Source organism: Mytilus trossulus, chromosome 7, assembly GCF_036588685.1.
Source record: "Mytilus trossulus isolate FHL-02 chromosome 7, PNRI_Mtr1.1.1.hap1, whole genome shotgun sequence".
NCBI lineage: Eukaryota > Metazoa > Mollusca > Bivalvia > Mytilida > Mytilidae > Mytilus > Mytilus trossulus.
The window spans coordinates 75,778,663-75,799,862 of record NC_086379.1 but is presented as its reverse complement, the minus strand read 5'-3'; the positions used below and the strand labels follow the sequence as shown (position 1 = coordinate 75,799,862).

At 30.7% G+C, this 21,200-nt stretch overlaps 2 protein-coding genes across 3 annotated transcripts in view; one reads left to right on the top strand and one right to left on the bottom strand.

Moving 5' to 3' along the window:
• The window catches only part of LOC134725822 (uncharacterized), a 72,729-nt gene extending 71,748 nt beyond the window's left edge, over window positions 1-981 (bottom strand). The window contains exon 1 of one of the 2 annotated variants that reach the window (XM_063590014.1): window positions 771-981. In XM_063590014.1, the coding sequence (XP_063446084.1) occupies window positions 771-922 (152 nt within the window). In that variant the 5' untranslated portion in view covers window positions 923-981. The remainder of the gene's footprint in view (window positions 1-770) is intronic. The other variant, XM_063590013.1, reaches the window with a different exon arrangement.
• A 134-nt stretch (window positions 982-1,115) lies between these two features.
• On the top strand, window positions 1,116-20,162 carry LOC134725823 (guanine nucleotide-binding protein subunit alpha-12-like). The gene is made up of 3 exons (XM_063590015.1): window positions 1,116-1,633; window positions 8,433-8,483; window positions 12,475-20,162. The coding sequence occupies exons 1-3, from the start codon at window positions 1,172-1,174 to the stop codon at window positions 13,042-13,044; spliced, it is 1,083 nt and encodes a 360-aa protein (XP_063446085.1). The 5' UTR covers window positions 1,116-1,171; the 3' UTR covers window positions 13,045-20,162.
• Window positions 20,163-21,200: the final 1,038 nt, after the last annotated feature.

The following is a 21,200-nucleotide window of genomic DNA, read 5'->3' as shown; positions in this document are numbered from 1 at the left end:
ACGTCATCGATTGCAATGGCTTTATCAAATCCCTAATCTGTATGACGTCATGTCAAACCTATAATCTGTATGACGTCATTTCAAAACTCCTTATCTGTATGACGTCATGTCACATAAAAACATCTACTTGGGGTATATGTATATAATAAAGTGTATATGATATGGCTTTTTCTATATCACATTGTCTGCCATTTCTGCCATAGTACATGTACATGTAGGTACCTGTATAATATATAATATAAAAATATCTGACGCTACAATGGAAAAGTGATTGTTGTATGACAAAAGTTCAAGCTGGACAGATCATGAATCAGCTACAGGAGTTTGAAATCCTATCAATAAGGGGGTAAAAATATACCAAAGTCGACTATCACAGTAGAACTTCTCTCGAAGAGATACCAAAGTCGACTATTACAGTAGAGCTTCTCTCAAAGAGATAGTCGACTTTGGTATATTTTTACCCCCTTATTGATAGGATTTCAAACTTCTGTGAATCAGCCGAGAATAGCGATGAGGTGTATGCAATCAGGGCAAAAAGACAAGTTACCGCTACAAAGGGGCATAACTGTAGACTGGGGAGTGACTCACAGCCAAAATGCAATCTCTGTCTGTGAGTTTTTGTTCTCAGTATTGGGTATGGGTTTCATAAAATAGTGCATTTATTAATTTTACAGGTTCTCATTTTTTTTTATTGCATAACTAAATTATATTTGCATCTATTTTCCGAAGTTCAAACGTTTTAACAGTGCATCAGCGACAAAAAGTCTTACAGGATTATGTATGACGTAGAGGTTCGTCGTTTTGCATCCAAAAAAATCTTGTGTTTTCGGCAGATTTGATGTAATAACTTTCCATGTCCTCTGAACATGGAGGCTGCCATTTTCAAACAGTCTGGTTCCAAATCCGGTGTAGGTGTACTCATTTATAGGTAAGGGGGAAAATAAACCAGTTGCAAAAGACTTTACTGTGTACCAGTCATTTCTAGTTTTACTCTTCCCAGAAAATAAAATTCCAGTCGAAAATTCGACTTAACTTAATATTCCAGTCGTTATATACTTTTCTATCCCTTGTCTCATCATAGAGTTATTGGTCGCTAGAGGGCGCATAATTATTTGATATTACCGGAAGTTGGTTTGTTGTTTTGACGTCATGGGCGGGGTGAAAGCCCACAATGGCTGACATAATCATGTCATGCTGTATGACCGATACAGACAAACAGCAGAAAAATAGGAGTAAAATGATCGATAAAGCCCTGGCCAAAGAAAAGATAACCTTTAGACGAACAATCAAAATATTGCTCCTTGGTGCTGGAGAAAGTGGCAAAAGTACATTTTTAAAACAAATGAAAATTATTCATGGACAAGAATTTGACGATGAGGCAGTTCGAGAATTTAGAAGTGTGATTTATGGGAATATTGTTAAGGGATTGAGAGTTCTTATTGATGCAAGGGAAAAGCTAAGCATCCCTTGGGGAGACGAAGAAAATGCTAAACATGGCACCTTTGTTTTCGGCTGTGAAAACGCAAACAAACTTGATGAAATGACATTTCAAAAATATATTGAACCAATGTCAGAATTGTGGAAAGATTCTGGCATACAGCAAGCATATGACAGAAGGCGTGAATTTCAGCTGGTGTGTAATTTATAAATCAGTACAAATAATACATATAGATGAAGGTTCACTGTAAAAGGTTTTGATGATAGATCTCTGGTTTCACTGTTTTATCAATAACACAAGCAATATTATACTGATTGGGAGGGTATAGTTTAAAATGTACTTATGTTACCCCCTCCCCTTGAATATTTGGATTCTGGCTTTCTATGTTACATATCTGACAGATCCAAAAGTTACCTGCCAATTATCCTTATTTGTTGTCGATTCTCCCAAAGTGAGTACATCAAATCTTTATCATGTATTCAAGGGAGTTAAATTGGGTTTTATGTACATGTATTATTTAGTCATTTAGGTCTCAATAAATATTTAAGGTCTGCAGCCACACAGGTCTTCATGTAGGTACATTGTAAAGGAAAGTTCCTTGAACTTTAACATACATGTTTAAAAAGGCTAAATGATGAAAGTTTAGTGAAAGGGGCATAATCTGTCAACTTCATGTTCACTGCTATGACCTAAACTCTCTTATTCGATTTATAACATACTTAATTGTATATTAAAATAATTAAAATCTAAAATAAACAATTTACAGTGCATGGGTTAGAAAATATGTATCAGCATTTCGTTTGTATTTAAATTCATTGTAATTAAACTAAATTAGTCTGGATGCCATCTATATTGTAATTTACCATCAGGGTAACCTCAGAAGACTGCAGAAGGTCATATAACCTGATGTGCATTCATTAATAAGGCCTAAAATAAAATATTGTTTGTTTCCCCAATCCCGACCGACCCTGCAGAATTGGTGCTACTCATTAAATTTTATTGTCAAAACTAAGTCAAATATTATTTTATTCATTTTGGATTTTCAGGCTTGTTCAGGATCATCTGATAATGTTCAGGCTTTTTGGAAAAATAAAATTATTTCCCTACCTACCTATTCAATTTGCAAACTGTGTGGACACTTTGTTCTAGATATACTGAACCATCAAATATGCGTGTGCACAGAACTGCAATCACAGAGACTTTCACTTTATAAAAGATTAACTGAATTAACTAGTTTCACTTTCATGTACACAATGGTTTCAAAATCGGATGAGTGCTTCTCAGATCTTTTGCTTGGCAACCATGAAGATCTCTGTGACATTTAAATACCGGAACATCGTTTGGAAGTCCTTAACGAGGAATTTTCCTTCCTAAAATACTGTAGACTAAATACTTTTCCATTCAAAATATTAAGTTATTGACATTTCTAATTATGTGATTTAAAACTTTTCTTATTGTACATAATATTTGTATTTTGTCTTATGTCAATCTCCTATAGGAGGAAATAAGTATGATGATGGCTTGGTAGGGTCGGGATTGGGGAAACAAACAATATTTTAATTTATGCCTAAATAAGTCAATATGCAATCAGTACAGGGACTAAACTTTACGCTCGCCCGGGCGCCCGAGTCGACCAGATTTTCGGCTGGGCGAATATATTTAGTCATCATGGTCGCCCAGCTGGCGACTGTAAAAAAATTGAAGTAAATCCCATTTGTACCCTTTCCCCCGCGATATTAACAAAGACTGTTCCCAAAAGGAAACCTGTTTGTCTTATCAAAGCGATATAGAAATATAGGGTATTTCCGAAAACCAGTAGGTTATTTCTAATAACTGAACCCAGTCGAATAGCTATGTTTTCAATCCGGAGTCACGATGTTGCATATATATACCTTCTTCTTTCCGCATGTTTTCTTAGTTCTACGATAATTTCATTATTGAACAGTTTTTTCTATTTTACTGTTCAATAAGCATCGTGAAAGGGATGTTTTCTTATTGTCCTGTGAGTCATTACAAGCCTGTGTTAGACGGTAACTTGTTCCTGAATCGCTTTTTACAAAAATATTTAATAAAAAACGAAATTTAAAATCTCGTAAATAAAAATCCCAATATCTAGTTTGATTTCCAATCTTCATTAAAAACTTATTGAAAAATATATTTTGATCAACACTATTAGAGGATGGCTTGGATTGAGATAATATTTTATGTTCATAGAAAGAGCCATATTGGTTACAATACACCATTAGATTTTATGGGCGCAGCCATTTTATGAGCATAACATGGTATTCAGAATTAAGAGTATGGCGAATCCTGATTGGTCGATATGTGCTCCCGTTATTTTTTTATTTTTAGAGACTTCGTGCACTCTGCTTTATACAAAAGGCAAAATAAAAATTATTCCGTAGCCCTAAAGGCACTGAGATGACTTTTCAACGCTAGGACAAGACCCGTATTTTTAAGGGCAAAATTGATAGGCATGGGAGATAAGTACAAAATATGCTAAGAAAAGCAACGTGACCCTATATTTTTTAGACCAAAAAATACTGTCCTAATAACTTTTCTTTGATTCTAGCAAGGTTTCGTTAAGAAAATCAACTTTCTAAAGTCTGTATCTCGAAAAAGGCTACCATTGTCGCCTATGGGGAAATTAATAGTTTATTTCAATCTATTGTCTAAAGGTCAACAGGAAGTTGAAAATTTGAAGGGAGATAATTTTGTTAGGAAACAACCTAAAATAAATATTGTCAAATCTTATGATACATTTCTGGTGGCAATAATTCAAATATTATAATGGTTACCACAGAAAACATTTGCAAGACTACAAGTAGGATTTCACAATAAGGCTGTTGGAAACAAAAACAATGTTTAGACCAAGTATTTCGTACATCCGGCTGTAATGGCGTTATCACATGTTAGTCACATGTTTCACGTATGACCGGAAATGATTAGAACTTAAGGACAAAAACAATTTTAATAAATAACTGGACTTCTGTTTCGTGTGAAATGTAACGCATAACGACAACGTCATTTTCTTACTTAATTATTACCAAGATCAATACAAGAATGTAAATCATCTCGGATTTACCTGTTTGAACATCTCGCGAGAGTTCATATTTGCATATTGTTTTTAAGAATTCTATTACAACAAAGCAGATTACATCATCTAAAAATTGCGTTATGAAATCGGACACAAAAATCACGCCACTGTTCTTACATCTGCTACATAAATACTTATAGTTCTCGGCATTTTCTTCTCACTATTCTTATTGGTCGATGTTCTTTGTTATTTGAAAGCAAAAGTTACGAATTTGCCGGTGACGATTATCTATAAATCAGTCAGCGTTATGCTCTTCGGAAGCAAAAAGTAACGCGAGAAACGACACAAAAATACGGTTGTAGAATCTTTGAAATTCGTATATTTCAATTTTTTTTCTAGGGAAGAGTAGCATACACTTGTATGTTGATAAAAATAATGGCATATTTAGATGTAGTTACAACTTTTCTTACAGTAATTCACATTTTATCACTTTTCTATAGTTATAGGAAACGGAGCCCAATAGCAAATTATGGTCCATATTAGAGATTATAGGCCCTACAAAGTAAGATACAAATGAGCATTACATGTACAAAAATGTATGCTGTCTGGTTAATTTACCAGTCTGCTTCCTTTTTCATTCCTCCATCACATTTGGTTTGGGTTTAAATAGTTTTCCGTTCATCAGATGTTACATCAAACTGAAACAGTACATACATGATTTTGAAATAGTTGCCAACTTAAGGTTTTTTACCTAGAATGCATAATCCATTGATCAGGGAAATGAAATACAACATGATGTCCTGAGAATAATGTACACATATATATTCTTGTTTGGTATAAGTTTATCTCATTTCCATTTGCATCAATACAGTATTGAACTTCTAATTGGCAAAGCACCTTATGGAGCTACAAGTATGTTAACATACATCCCACTCCTGACATAGTCTTGTCGGATCCACATTCTTTCAAAATCCTGAATCCACAACTGCAAGGGAGTGTAATACTAAATATATCATCAACATATCTGAATATTTATGCCCCATAAATGGTTATTATTTATTCCCCATTTACATGTATCATATGGGCATAATGTTTTAGGGTCTGTGTATTGGTTTGTACGTCTGTCCTGCTTCATGTTAAAGTTTATGGTCAATGTAGCTTTTGATCATGATGAAGTTTAAGTCCAATGGACATGAAATTTAGTACACATGTTCCCTTTGAAATTATCTTTCTAATTTTGATACCTAAACTAGAGTTTTGTCAAATTGACTTAATTTCACAGTCCACTGAACATAGAAAATGATAGTGTGAGTGGGGAATCTGTGTAGTATGGACACATTCTTGTTTACAGTATGAAATTTTATGTACTCTGATATTCCCAATATATAGAGATAGTTTCATAACCACAAAATTTAATGAAGGAAGTAAACATGGATATAAATGTAGTAAAAAGAACATATATCATGTATATTGTAGCTAGATATATAGTTGTACTGAATTTTTAGGTAGAATCATTATATATATATATACCACTGTGCATGATAAAACTTACAAGTAGTGCGAAGTAATGAACAGGATGGAGAATATGAGATGAAAAATGAGAGTGCTCCTTCATTCACAAGTATTTTAAGAAATTCACTCTCATGACTTAAGTGGCTACAAAATTAGAATTACATAAGAACAGGAAGATTTTTATTGACCACACACAACAAAAAATGTAGTATGTATGTTAAGGGTTACAACATGTACAATAGAAAGGGGAAAATGTAAATACTATGTGCATTACATACACAGTACTAGGAGTTGTAACTATGTACATTATCATGTTTTGAGTCTTGTTACCCATATACATGTACATGTACACCTGCTTTGTGAAATAACATGGTTAGACCCAGTGCAATATTAATGTGCACTTGTGTTTTTGTTAACAAGGTTAAAGGTAATAAGCAGGCAGGATTCATAGGGGGGGTTGGAACCCCCCTTTTTTTGAGCGATCAATGCATTTGAATCGGGACATGTACACATGTAGTTGGAACACACACACACACTTTTTTTAAAAGGCTGGATCGTCCTCTGATATGAAATAGGCTCCTGGAAATTTTAAGGTGTTTGAATATATATATTGCATAACTTATTAAGATTTATAAGTGAACCAATATTGATGAATGAAAACAGTCCATTATAGGGTTTACGTGTTCCCAGAAATATCCAAGCATAGTACTTATTACTGTGTTTTAAATCATTCAGTGACAATGTCCTTAACAAAAGCAGTATATATTTTAAGGAATGTACACCTATTAACTTTCACAATAACAGTTAACTAGTATGTGGAGCAATTTAAATTTTTACTAAAATCACATGACTGTCACAACTAAATACAAAATGTCTATAATTTAAAACCCTTCATTTATAACGAAATCTTGCTTCTTGTATGTCTTGTTAAAGAATTAGACTGTGAACAATGAAACATGAAAATGACTCAACAATTGTCATCATTAAAATTCTACATGATATTATACATGTATCTGCAATTGTTGAATGAATTATTTTCTTTTGTCAGGTTTATTTATTATTTTAAAACAAGGAAGTCAGTTTTTCTGTTGAAAGTACTTTTATTACACGTAAATAATGTCATTTATCATGTTTATGTGTATAAACAAGCTTTTATCATGTTTATTGTGCATTTACTGCAATTTCATGTACATTACAAGTCAAGATAACTTTTTGGGGTCATATTACATTTTTGTGTACATGTAGGTACAAAACTGTCACATCTATATAAAAATGTACATTTTGTACTTAAAAATATTTATATATTATACTCCTATAAAGAAATGATATAATATGTAGATGATCATGATGATACTTAGTATTCAACAATGTATGTACATGTTTTAACAATCATATTGCACTTACAATTTTGGGTAAATGCACACATAAACTTTTATTTATAAGCAGTACTAAGCCGACAGTACATTATCACTTTATTCATAGACATTGTATGTTAGAAATGTACAATAGACCTACATTTTGAGATATTTCTCCATTAACTATAGGTATATATAGTAGTAAATTAGACCCCAGACTAGAAAAAGAAAATTTAGGGTTGCTTGATGACCATAAGTTTTGAAAAAAAGAGACACTTGAGTCTTTTCTTTAAAACCCTTAGAGTATCACCAAAGAGACTTTTATTATCATAGTAGAATAGGTCAGGCACCTGTCTGAAAGTTAATATTTTGTCATGCATGTTAATACATGTATGTAGATGTTTGCAATATCATAAACCAATTATGTATTTTGCTATATAATAAACCAAAAAAACTTGAGGAAGTAAAATGTATTTTGGGGTAAAGCTTTCTTGCTGAAATTAAATTATATCTTAAATAATGTTAAAAATAATAATTTTAGGCCTGTTTTACATTTAAATGACCATAAATTGACCATGTTAAAATCACCCATGATATTTCTGCTTTTAAAATAATCAGACAAACTTATGTGCTAATACATTAGCACATCATTGTACATAGAAAGAAATAAAACTTGAAAGGATTGGAGTATTTCAAGAGCACACAAATGGCTTATTTTATAGCTTTCTGTGATATCACATGTTATTAAACATGTTAAAAGACAATAATCTTAAAGAAATATTCATGAAATAGTTAGTTACTTGCAAATAAAGACGGCATTTATATTTACTTAGTTTAAGTTGTATGTTTTCATGAAGAATATTTCTTAACAGTGTTTAACCGTGTTGATTGAAAGGGGTATGCTGTCAGAGACATATTAAATACATATTATATGTCTTTGATGCTGTTTATACATTTTGTACCTGTACAGTAAAAACAGAATAATATTTCTCTGTAGAATTTAGAAGGGAGATAATAATTGAAACAATTGTTTTTTATTTTGTTTTAACTTTATATAATTTTACTGATGTATATTATATTTTATCCACAGGGTGATTCGTTGAAGTACTTTGCGGACAACTTGGAAAAAGTAGGTCACCAGGTAAGTCAATTAGAAAAAAAATAGAAAAATAGGCAGGTTTCCTAATTAATGTTACAAAGGGAAGTTACATTTTATAGAACATCAATTAATTATGTTGGACTTGGAACTGTGGGGGTTTGACGCTGAAGTACATTTGTAATCATCATATTTAGTGTGATGGTGGCATTATGACACTATCTTCTTGATTGCTAAGCCAACTTGCTTTGGTGGTATTGATTAGAGCAATGGATTACTTCAACTATAATTTCAATGTTTTTCATTTTCACTTTTTATACGACCGCAAATTTTGAACAAAATTTCGTCGTATATTGCTATCACGTTGGCGTCGTCGTCGTCGTCGTCGTCGTCCGAATACTTTTAGTTTTCGCACTCTAACTTTAGTAAAAGTGAATAGAAATCTATGAAATTTTAACACAAGGTTTATGACCATAAAAGGAAGGTTGGTATTGATTTTGGGAGTTTTGGTCCCAACATTTTAGGAATAAGGGGCCAAAAAGGGCCCAAATAAGCATTTTCTTAGTTTTCGCACTATAACTTTAGTTTAAGTTAATAGAAATCTATGAAATTTTGACACAAGGTTGATAACCACAAAAGAAAGGTTGGGATTGATTTTGGGAGTTTTGGTTTCAACAGTTTAGGAATTAGGGGCCAAAAAAGGGCCCAAATAAGCATTATTCTGGGTTTTCGCACAATTACTTTAGTTCAAGTAAATAGAAATCAATGAAATTTAAACATAATGTTTATGACCACAAAAGGAAGATTGGTATTGATTTTGGGAGTTTAGGTCCCAACAGTTTAGGAATTAGGGGCCAAAAAGGGACCCAAATAAGCATTTTTCTTGGTTTTCGCACCATAACTTTAGTATAAGTTAATAGAAATCTATGAAATTTAAACACAAGGTTAATGACCATAAAAGGAAAGTTGGTATTGATTTTGGGAGTTTTGGTCCCAACAGTTTAGGAAAAAGGGGCCCAAAGGGTCCAAAATTAAACTTTGTTTGATTTCATCTAAAATTGAATAATTGGGGTTCTTTGATATGCCGAATCTAACTGTGTATGTAGATTCTTAACTTTTGGTCCCGTTTTCAAATTGGTCTTTATTAAGGTCCAAAGGGTCCAAAATTAAACTTAGTTTGATTTTAACAAAAATTGAATCCTTGGGGTTCTTTGATATGCTGAATCTAAAAATGAACTTAGATTTTTTATTATTGGCCCAGTTTTCAAGTTGGCCCAAATCGGGGTCCAAAATTAAACTTTTTTGATTTCATCAAAAATTGAATAAATGGGGTTCTTTGACATGCCAAATCTAACTGTGTATGTAGATTCTTCATTTTTGGTCCCGTTTTCAAATTGGCCTACATTAAGGTCCAAAGAGTCCAAAATTAAACTAAGTTTGATTTTAACAAAAATTAAATTCTTGGGCCTCTTTGATATGCTGAATCTAAACATGTACTTATATTTTTGATTATGGGCCCAGTTTTCAAGTTGGTCCAAATCAGGATCTAAAATTATCATATTAAGTATTGTGGAATAGCAAGTCTTTTCAATTGCACAGTATTGTGCAATGGCAAGAAATATCTAATTTCACAATATTGTGAAATAGCAAATTTTTTTTTAATTAGAGTTATCTTTCTTTGTCCAAAATAGTAAGCAAGAAATATCTTATTGCAAGATTTTTTTTTAATTGGAGTTATCTTTCTTTGTCCAGAATCTACTTAAATCTTTGTTATATACAATATACAATGTATATTCACTTTTTACTACCAACTGATAAATTTAAATAATCTTTACCATTCAGTGATAACAAGCAGTTTTTTTGCATCTTAATATTTTATGATGTATTTAAATGAGTAGTTATTGTTGCAAACTCCATTAGAATATTTTAGTTGAGATTAGTTTTGGAATAAGGGAAAGGGGGATGTGATTAAAAAATTGGGTTCAATTTTTCTTATTTGAAATTTCATAAATAAAAAGAAAATTTCTTCAAACATTTTTTTGAGAGGATTAATATTCAACAGCATAGTGAATTGCTCTAAGAGAAAACAAAAATTTTAAGTTCATTAGAACATATTCATTCTGTGTCAGAAACCTATGCTGTGTCAACTATTTAATCACAATCCAAATTTAGAGCTGAATCCAGCTTGAATGTTGTGTCCATACTTGCCCCAACCGTTCAGGGTTCAACCTCTGCGGTCGTATAAAGCTACGCCCTGCGAAGCATCTGGTTAATTTTGACATTAATGTGTTTGTTAGAAGCTGTTAAGGTTCTTAAGTAAATCATTGAGTAATTTGAGAGCTAAAGCTAAATTAAAATGATATAGAAACGACCATTCATTTAGTAATAGTATGAAACGAAGAACATTCATAATATGTTATTTTTATTTTATTTAAAGGTTGCAATGTATCTTTCATTAGAATCCATAATTTTGATTGGCTGTAAACAGTCACAAGGCACTCCAAAATTATAATTATATCTCATACAAGTTCAACAAGTTTGACTTTAAAATGTGCTTGCCCCAACTCTTATGTCTTTAAAATAATTTCAAAAGAAACATTCACTTCGTCAAAAAGGTGCATGTAAAATAATCTCAAGTTCACAATGCCAATTTATACTAAATTTTTTTTTTTACCGATTTTCTTCCAAATTTAGGTCAGACCATGGTTTATCTAACTCTTTTTGGAATGGTCTTGGGTATCTTTCCTTCATTTATATTTAACTTCTGTTTATTTCTTATATCTATAACAAAGTGATAGCTATTTGATTTTGATTAAAAAACAAACATGCAACATTTTTCCTGAATTATACTGTATTGCTATCTTATGAATGGTTAGATTAAAATTTGAATTTGTACAATGATTTCCTGGAAAAACATTTGTTTCTGGTAAGGTTATTGCTGTCAATGAAATTAGAACAGTGATGATTTATAACACAGCTTATCTTCCTTCCTTGTTCTCTCTTTGATGAATACAGGAAACAAGGAAACAAGTTTAAGTACATGTAAACAAACTTGTTTATTGAACTCCCACTATTATCAATGGTCTTCATTTATAGAATTGTATGAAATTGGCTGCTATTGGATGAAAAAATGATATGTTACACCAAGAAATAAATTCTACGTAAAAAAATTGCACAACGTTAACACTTGCTTGAAGTTATCGTAAAAAGAATTAAGTCTACATATGTTTGACGAGGAAGCATTTTTAGATAATGTCCAAATAAATAAACGTTAACGCTTCTGTAAAGTTATCTAGAACACTGTGTACGTAATAAGCAATATTTTCACTGACTTCAATGAAATATGCTTAAGAGATATCGATTTAACATGACAAAATACTGTATTTGATATTTTATCATTAGCATGATGGCTATTTAAAAAAATCAGAAATAAGAACTTCTTTTAGAGATTTTCCGAGTTTGAAACAACAGATTTCATATCTATAAGTCTTATTAATAAGTTGAATTGTAAAGATGTTTTTAAAAGCTTAATATTGACACTCTTCAAAGTTTTTTATGAGAGCTATATTTTGTTACTTCCTTAATTGTTTCTGAACTTTATTTCTATAATACCTGACATTAAGACTATATATCAAACAAGTGTTATCTAATGTATCCTTCTTAGTCGGGCTAAAATCTTTTAGCAGATGACAGAAATTTCTCATACTTGGAAGATTTTTTGCCATCAGGTGCTGTTGACCATATCAAAACATTATTTTGATTTGGAGGTATGGGACTTATACAATGTTTTTACATCTTACCACAATGACACTTTGTGACACACAATTTTTTTGTCTTTTATACAGGGCAGGCAACATTTTGCTCATTGCCTAGCAATCTTGTTACATTGCCCAAATACATGGGTTTAATAAACCAAATGCAGAACACCTTCTATAGATTGTAAGAATACATAGTTTTAGAGAGTTCTTTAAAGACGGGTTCATCTGTACAATATTCCATTTCTATTTAACAAGACTTGTTTTTGTGTTTGTTACAGGATTATATACCATCTAAGTTGGACATTCTACATGCAAGAAAAGCTACCAAAGGAATCACAGAACATACTATAGACATAAATGGTGTTCCATTTCTTTTTGTTGATGTAGGGGGTCAAAGGTCACAACGACAAAAATGGTACTGGTGTTTTGAACAAGTAACCTCCATTCTATTTATAGCATCTTCAAGTGAGTATGATCAAGTGTTACTGGAGGATAGGAAGACGAATCGGCTACAAGAGTCATGTGACATATTTGAAACGATAATCAACAATAGAACATTTGCTAATGTGTCAATCATTTTGTTTTTAAACAAGTTTGACCTTCTCAAGGAAAAAGTGCCCCGTGTTAGCATAAAAGACTACTTTCCTGACTTCAAAGGAAATCCACATAACATCAATGACGTACAGGAATTTGAACTGAGTTTGTATGACGAGTGTCGTAAGGAACGAGGAAAGCCTCTCTTTCATCACTTTACAACAGCTATAGATACAGAAAACATCAAGTTTGTCTTTCAAGCAGTGAAAGATACAATTCTTCAAGAAAACCTCAGGTCATTGATGTTACAGTAGTAGATATTACCATAGTAACGCTCAATGAGACTAGTCTTTTATAGGGGAGAACTTGTTGTGAATTGTTAGTATTTAATACTTTTATTCTGATAGTTTTAAACTTATCGCATACAATGTGATGTAGCACTCTGATGTCAATGATATTGCAGCAACTAAAGATTACCTCTGGTTAACTGCTCTGAGGCGTTCATTTGTTTCCTTTTGCTATACTTCACAGTTTCTTGATATAAACATGATAAATAAATAAAAAGAAGAATGTTCTTAATAATGAAAAAAAAATTATTACTTGTATGCTTACATTTTATAAAATCAGTTAATAGATATGTATACTGCAGATATTTTAATATGCATATAAATATATTTTAGTTGCTGTATGAATTCACGAGTTGACAGTGATCATATGTTAATTTATCTTTAATAATTTTTTTCAACATGTTCAATCTGTTTTTTGTATGGACTTTACCTTGTGGTCAATGTATTGCAAAACTAAGAATATTTACTTAACAATTGATATTGAATACACATTTTGCTTTTGTTTCCAGCATTATACATCTGTGATTTTTTTCACCCTTTTTCATTTTGTTTTTTTCTTCACCATATTTCATTCTGTTTACAACCATATGGTTGCTTGCTTTGCCATAAAGCAGATGCTCAAGAATTATAAAAAAAACAGTCTATTTCTATATCAATTTTTCAATTCCATCAGTAACTTGAATAGAATATAGGATTTATACTTTTTTTTTTTTTGAAACAAAAATTATGTGCAAATTCTTTCTTTTGACAAATGTTTGAAAAGAGATAAATGAATGAAATCAGCAAAAATGCTGGAATGTTTAGGTACATCAATTTTAAGTAAACATTATGTCATTGATTAAAATGTTAGCACGATAACATATTTGATAAAATTATATTTTTATACAAGCATTATGTATATGTAGCAAATGCAAGCAGCCAAAAGGTATGGAAAATGTAATAATATTAATAATGGGATAATTTTTCTTACTTTTGGGATTTGATCTTTTATTTTTGCAAAATATTAGGTTTTAAATTTAATAAAAACATCAAGGTCTGCAGAAAATATAACCTGTGTAATTGTTATTCTATAAATGAAGAAAAATCAAACTATATCTTGAGTTAAAAATGTAGTCACTCTGTATACATGTATGCTTTATTTGAATCTGAAATATTTATATATAAAAAAGAAGAAATAAATGAGAAGAAATAATAACTTTAGTAGCATTTAATAAAATTTAGAGACAAGATAGTAAAAACAATCATAATTCAAATAACACATATGAAGCCCACCGATACTTAAAGATCAGAGTAAAGGTCAAAAGTGAATGTTTGCTCATACAATAGGTAGGTTGTAGATGCTAGCAGCTGAATTAAATGCTGGATATAATATGCTGAAAGACTGAGTCATATTTTGTCCATAGGCTTTTTGCCACTTAAAATCACTTATGACCAGTAACTTTATGAAACTTTTTTTTATAATTAGAAGTTTTTTGATAAAAGTCATCTATTTTGAATGTTCTCAATAGTAAATTTTAAAACAATTGTAATTTTTTAAGACAGATGTATATAAATTAGGGCTTTATTTAATTTGCATTACATAGTCATTTTACCTGTTTGGTTTTTACATGTAAATGTCATAATAAAATGTTTAGCAGTAACCATAGGAATTTGATTTTAAGTCCCCCTTTGTCCTAGCCCTATGAGCCATGTGATCTATTAACATCCAATGGGGTGTGCTGTTGTCATCCTCTGTTGTTGTAAACAGTTTCTCCTCTGAAACCACATTTTTACAAGTGAGCCTCTCTTGTTGTGATTACATCTCAAATTTCTCAACTTGTTCAGTCCCTCTCTTTTTTAAAGCCAAAAACAGCGTTCATGTTTGACCTCCTACAGTCAAACATACAATGTTTTCTTATGAATACTACCAACTGAATTAAACAAAAAGAAAGATGAAGGTTCTTTTATTGATACATGTATTTAGTGTTGAATATATAGTGGTATAATTGATCCATGTGAACAGTAAATGATACAAGTACATTTGGCTTCTTCTTTTTTTTAAATACCATTGATGAACATATTTGTAAGACAAAAATGATTAAGATGAAGAACAAATACAGATAATAAAACATGCTGATGATTATTGTATTTTAGTAGTGTACAGTTTGTAAAATCATTTAACATCGTTTACATAATTTGTATGAAACATTTGTTATGTGCATAATTTTTCTGATTAACACAAGAGTGCAATGAAACAAATTTCTAGTTGTTGAATGTTAATCATTAATCATGTGAGATTGTGTTTGTGTACGTGTGTGTCTTGTTTGTGTAAGTCTGTGTTTTGTTTGTGTATTTTTTGTTGTTCATTTTTAAAGTAGAACCAATCAGTATCGTTGTCAAGCCTGCAATCAACCTTGCAGAGTATGATTCCAAGAAATGACAATTGAACAGTGGCAACGGGGTCAACGATTTGTAAAGAGCTTTATATTTTATAAGGCTGAAGACCGTGATACTTCATACATGGAACATGTAGTAAACAGCTGCCTTATTTTGTGAAATTTCACTATGGCATATATTTGTTATCCCAGACCTCATTTTCATGGTTCAGTGACTGCTTTCAAAATGTAGTTTTTTTTAATCACATAATATTTTTAATTATATGTAATAGGATAACTGCATTTGCTATATATGTCTATCAGACAGGGTTCACCTGACCTATTTCAATAATCAAGAAGCAACATAAGTTTAATGGTTCAACCTGTTTATCAGATATTAAAAGCAATATGTCATCTATACTTGTTAATGGAATGATTGTTAGGTGTAAATGTTCTTCTGGCATGCCTCATCTGGCCTTGACCCCATTTTTGTTTTTCATTAATGATGTTCAGTTTATCTGATACCTAAAGTTAAACATTTTTTTTTATTTAAACATCTCTTGACAATTGGTTTTTACTAAAATTATATTTTAAAATGAGTCATATATTTTTTAGTTGTAAAAGTTTCATCTTTCTAGACCACTCAGTTGCAATTTTTTTTTAAAGATTATGATTCTTGTTTGAAGAGTGTAGTTTCATATATAAAATAACCCTTATGTTCAGTCCAACACCATAGTTTAAAGGATGAACTAAGAATTCTAAGAAACTGCTTAATAAAATAGGATAAAAAAGTCATAAATCTCACTTTGTTTTACAAAACTCTGTTGTTCTCAAGAGGTACTAAGAAATAAAGTATGTACTTTAAAAATTTGAAGATAGTCACAAGTCTTACAAGTGTACAGATGAATTAAATGCTTAAAAATTCATGATTAAATTGAAGAAACTATTTTTAATGTTTAATCTTACCCCTTCATTTCAAAAAGGAGATAGGAAAAGTAAGAAAAGTACCAAATAATTGGATTAGATCAATATGGAACTAAGGGTAGGTGGAGGCAGTATTGAATAAGTCACTGCAGAAATTCTGTCAATAAAACATTTTTTTTTTAATAATAAATTATTTCATCTGTGAAGGAAACCTTGAACCTTACATTATATTATGTTCATATTGAATATGGTAAAGGACTTGTATGTTTGTGCAACAAACTTACCTGGTATGTACAGATATTTCAATTCAAGACTATTTAAAAAAAAATTGATACACCTTCAACAGTCTTCTTACTTTCTAATACATTTGGATTTTACTTAATTGTTAAGAAGTTTGAAATAGAAAAAAAACTTTGTATATAACTTTTTAATTTGTTTTCCTATTCAAAATATTAAAACGATTAAACTTCCTCTGTTTTAACCTTGTGAACTTGTTTGTGTATAAGTGTACTGATAGAGAGATTTTAACGGCCTACTCATGGGTCTGTATTTGCTCATGTTGGTAGCTGTTTCATCATGGATAGAGAGATTTAAACGGCCTACTCATGGGTCTGTATATGCTCATGTTGGTAGCTGTTTCATCATAAATCAAAATATCTATTGTTTGTTATCATTTATATATTTTAATGAGCCTTACATATTGTATAGTAATTATGTATATAGTTGTGTTTATAACCTTTAATTGTAGCTGAAATACCATTGAAAACACCTTTCATTTCTTCCTCATGAGTTCTTTAAACTATAAACATATTCAAATTCTGGTTCCTTCTGATAAAATCTGATTATAAAGGAAATATTTCTTACAAATAAATTCATTATTATTTATATACTTCTTTTTTTTTTCTTTTTAAACATTTTGATATTTTTAATGAACTTTCTTTTATGTAGCATTAGTTTAGAAAAAAATACCAACATTTAGTTGAATATTTATTTATTGGTTAAGGGATCATGTAGTAGAAAGAGTGTTATTTATTACCCATATTTAAAGTGTATCATTTTCAGCCTTCATCTTAAACAAGTGCCATGTATTACTCCAGTACTGCAGGGAAAATATAGTAAAATATAAAGCTCACTTAATCACCTAAATACCTTTTCTCATGGCATCCTTTTGTTCATTGGATAAATTTTCTTAATATCATTTTAAACCTCTGAAACTTAGTTGTGATCTGAACTTTACTCACAATTGCCTTAACTGTTAAAGAGTTAAGTTGTAAAATTGAAATTAGGGATACAATGGATAGTTTAATATATCGGTCTTATAAAGTATAAGCAGAAATTGGAATAAAACTGACTAAATATTTTGTATTAAGTTTCTAATTTTCACAAATGCCTTGGTAGGAATTAAGCAGTGATGGATTTTAGATGAATGTGTATGATCATCTTTTGAAATTATGATAAATTCTAGGACTTGTATGAAAATAACTTTTCTAAAATGGAATACTGCATTTAAATAAATGATAAAAAATGACATTGTATATGATGTGTGTTATTTCGTAAATGCCCCCTCCCTTGATAAGTGGTTTAAGCAGGGTTTGATGAAAACTGTTGAAATTTTGCTTTGTTATGATTTAAAAAAAAGTAGACTGTTGTTTAAGACACGCTTAGCTTTCAACTGTTTCGGATTAAGCATAATTGATGAAAGGCGATCCTGAAAAGCACTTTAGACGCACAAAACGTAATATTTTCTATATCCATTTGTTTCTGATTTGTTGAGATGCTTAGATTTTATCGGCTAGATTTGAATGATTCACATAACAAATGATCTTCATTTTATTTCATAATCTGCAGTCATCAAATATATGCTCCTTACTAAAGGTCTTGTTTATATTTAGGCCATAAACATGGTGTAGTTCTTAGTTAAAATACTATTTGTGCAAACTTGTCCTTTTTGATAATCTATGCTATGGTAAATGATATTTTTGTTGAATGTTCATTCAGTATATAATCAAGGTTTTTATTTAGTTTCCTGAAAATTAGCATACAGAGATTGTCATACAAAAACATGTAACATCTAGTTATGAAATTAATACATGATTCTAAATGATGATGACTGTTAATATTTTCATTAAAAAAAATAAAAGCCATTATTGATTTAGTTACTGTCTGCAGGTTTTTTTATGTTGACTAAAGTTGAGGGGGTTCTCTCTAAAAAGTTTAGACAGAATCATTATTAAATCAAAAACTGAAGTAAATGGTAAACTTCAAAGATTACATTCAAAGGGATTACCTATTTGCCCTGGTCTGTTGATCAGATGGACAATGGTATCTCAGATTAAAATAGTCATACTGCCCTGCGTTTAGGATACAGTAACCTCACTTGTGCAATACAGTATAAATTGTAACTCGCAGTATAAAACCTTTTTAAGCATATTCATCTGTTTGTTATTTCAGATTCTTAAGACAATAAGTAGAGCCATTTTGTCCATTTATTTACCAACAGTTGTTTACTTTTGGTCAATACTTTGTCATTGATAATCATACCACATAATTTATTAAAAGATATTAGCTAATAACAAACTTCCCTTGTTAAATGTTAAAATTGATAAATTACAGTCAAATAGTTTCTGTTGTCAAATCATTCTGGTTTTACTTAAGCGTCCCCTTTTAACCTGTTCTGGGTAAGTGCACTTCAATAGAGCCAGGTAGTTGGCATGTATGTGTCATTATGTACCTTTTTTAATGCTATATGATAGTTAAATCCGTCAACTTGAAATGATGAAATAAACGCAAATTTATATATACCCCCTACAGCTCATCTGAGTTATTTTTATGAATATTTATCCAACTCCATAAGTTTTTGTATTTCTTCAGATAAATTCAAGGCATGTGCATCTTCAAAGTATAATGTCTTGCTTACTGATTTTGATCAATACCTTAGATTAGATAACTACATGTATAGGAGACAAAGGGACCAAGATGCAGATTTTAGATGCAAAAAAATGGGATTTTAAAATAAAGTGACTTTTGAAATTTCTTTTATTTCTATTTACAGCAAATAATGCTTACAAAATAAGGACCAGTTGTAATGAATACCTTCATAGCCCATCATTCCATAACTCTTTATTGCTGTAGGTTTCCATTTATGGATATAATTTTATTTTGTGTAATTTTTAATTTGAATTACCTCCCTTTATACATAACTCTGTTGAATGTCTGTGAAGACTAGTAACTGAAGTGATTTTTGTATAAAATTTTGACTATCCATTCAGCATTTTATTCAGAATCATATAAAATATTACAATGAATTCTTTTCATTTAATCCTCATATTTTAATATTTATTTTATTATTTTATGCTAACGAATTATCTCTGTTGTGTATATCTATTATGATGCTTTATAGATGCCTTTGTACAAAATATTTTTTCCATTCACACAGACCAGACTAGATATGAAATAAACTTCTCATGCTCTTTAAACAAAGATCTGAAAGAAAGTTGTCAAAATGAATAATTTGTCTTATCCACTAAATGCCAAAATGAAAAGTACAATGAATTTCAGAGAAATAAAAGTATTAGCAGATAAATTAATAGAATATTAAATATCATAAGGTCCTGGGAAGTTGTGTTATTTTATTTGGTCCAAGAAATTTGCTGAGAGAAGACTTAATGTATTTGTGTATACTGCAGATAATTAGATATTATAATTTGATTTGCAGATATTATTAAATGTATTCCCTGAATTGTTAACTGAAGGTTGTACACTGCTGGAATCCTATATTGTCATCAAAATAAACTGTTTTGTAAACAATGGCTTTTTTTATTCAATTTTTGAACTGATGCAGAAAGAATATCACCATAGGATCATTACCTAGATGTGGTTTTAGTGCCAATGAGACAACTCCTCAGCCAAGTCACAATTTATAGAAGTAAACCATTATAGGTCAAGGTACAGTCTTCAACACAGAGCCTTGACTCACACCAAACAGGAAGCTACAAAGGGCACCAAAAATTACTAGTGTAAAACCATTCAAATGGGAAAACCAAAGGTCTATATAAAAACTGAGGAAGGAGAAGCACTTATGAACAACATCAACAAATGACAACTACTGAACATATTATTTAACCTACAACTTGGACTGGGTTTCTGTCTTGCCTGCTACAAATGTGGTAGTATGCAAGTCATAGGTATTACAATCCATTGATGTTATAAAATATTTTATTACGCTTTATAATTCAGGACTTATAGACCTTGAAGTTGCATAACTTGTATGCATAAGATACCTATGTTACAATGTTTCCATCTGTCATATGTCCATTGACCTCATTTTCTGGGTTTGGTGGCCACATGATTTTTTGTTGTTATTTTTGTTATTATGTTTAATAGTATAACTATATTTGGTATATTTGTTCCTTGCAAGGTTTACATTTATTTAAGGTAGGGTTCACTAAACATTGACCTATTTTCATGGATCTGTAATCATGGTGAAAGTGTCACGGTCAAGTTGGTATCTCAAATACTATAAGAAGTAGGTGAGGTATATGTGGTGTATGAACTGATTCTAAGGTGTAGATGTCCAATGACCCAGTTTTTGTGGTTATTTCAGTTAATCAGCTACCTTTAAAGTCATATGAAACGAGTGAGAGTTGAAAAATAATGTTAATCCAATTCTGAACCAATGCATGTATACATCATAAACTTAGTCCTCTGTGCACGATTTTATCATTATTTTCGCAAATATATCATATAATCGTCAATTTTTTTTCTCTCTGTTTGTTATGATTTAACAAATATGGCTGCTCATTAAATGCCGTATTTTGAAGCCGAGTTTTACCGATTGTCACCTTA

Coding starts and splice junctions, on each gene's coding strand:
- LOC134725823 (XM_063590015.1), top strand. CDS start 1,172: ATGGCTGACATAATCATGTCATGCTGTATGACCGATACAGACAAACAG. Junction 1,634..8,432: donor GAAGGCGTGAATTTCAGCTG/GTGTGTAATTTA, acceptor TTTTATCCACAG/GGTGATTCGTTGAAGTACTT. Junction 8,484..12,474: donor TGGAAAAAGTAGGTCACCAG/GTAAGTCAATTA, acceptor TGTTTGTTACAG/GATTATATACCATCTAAGTT.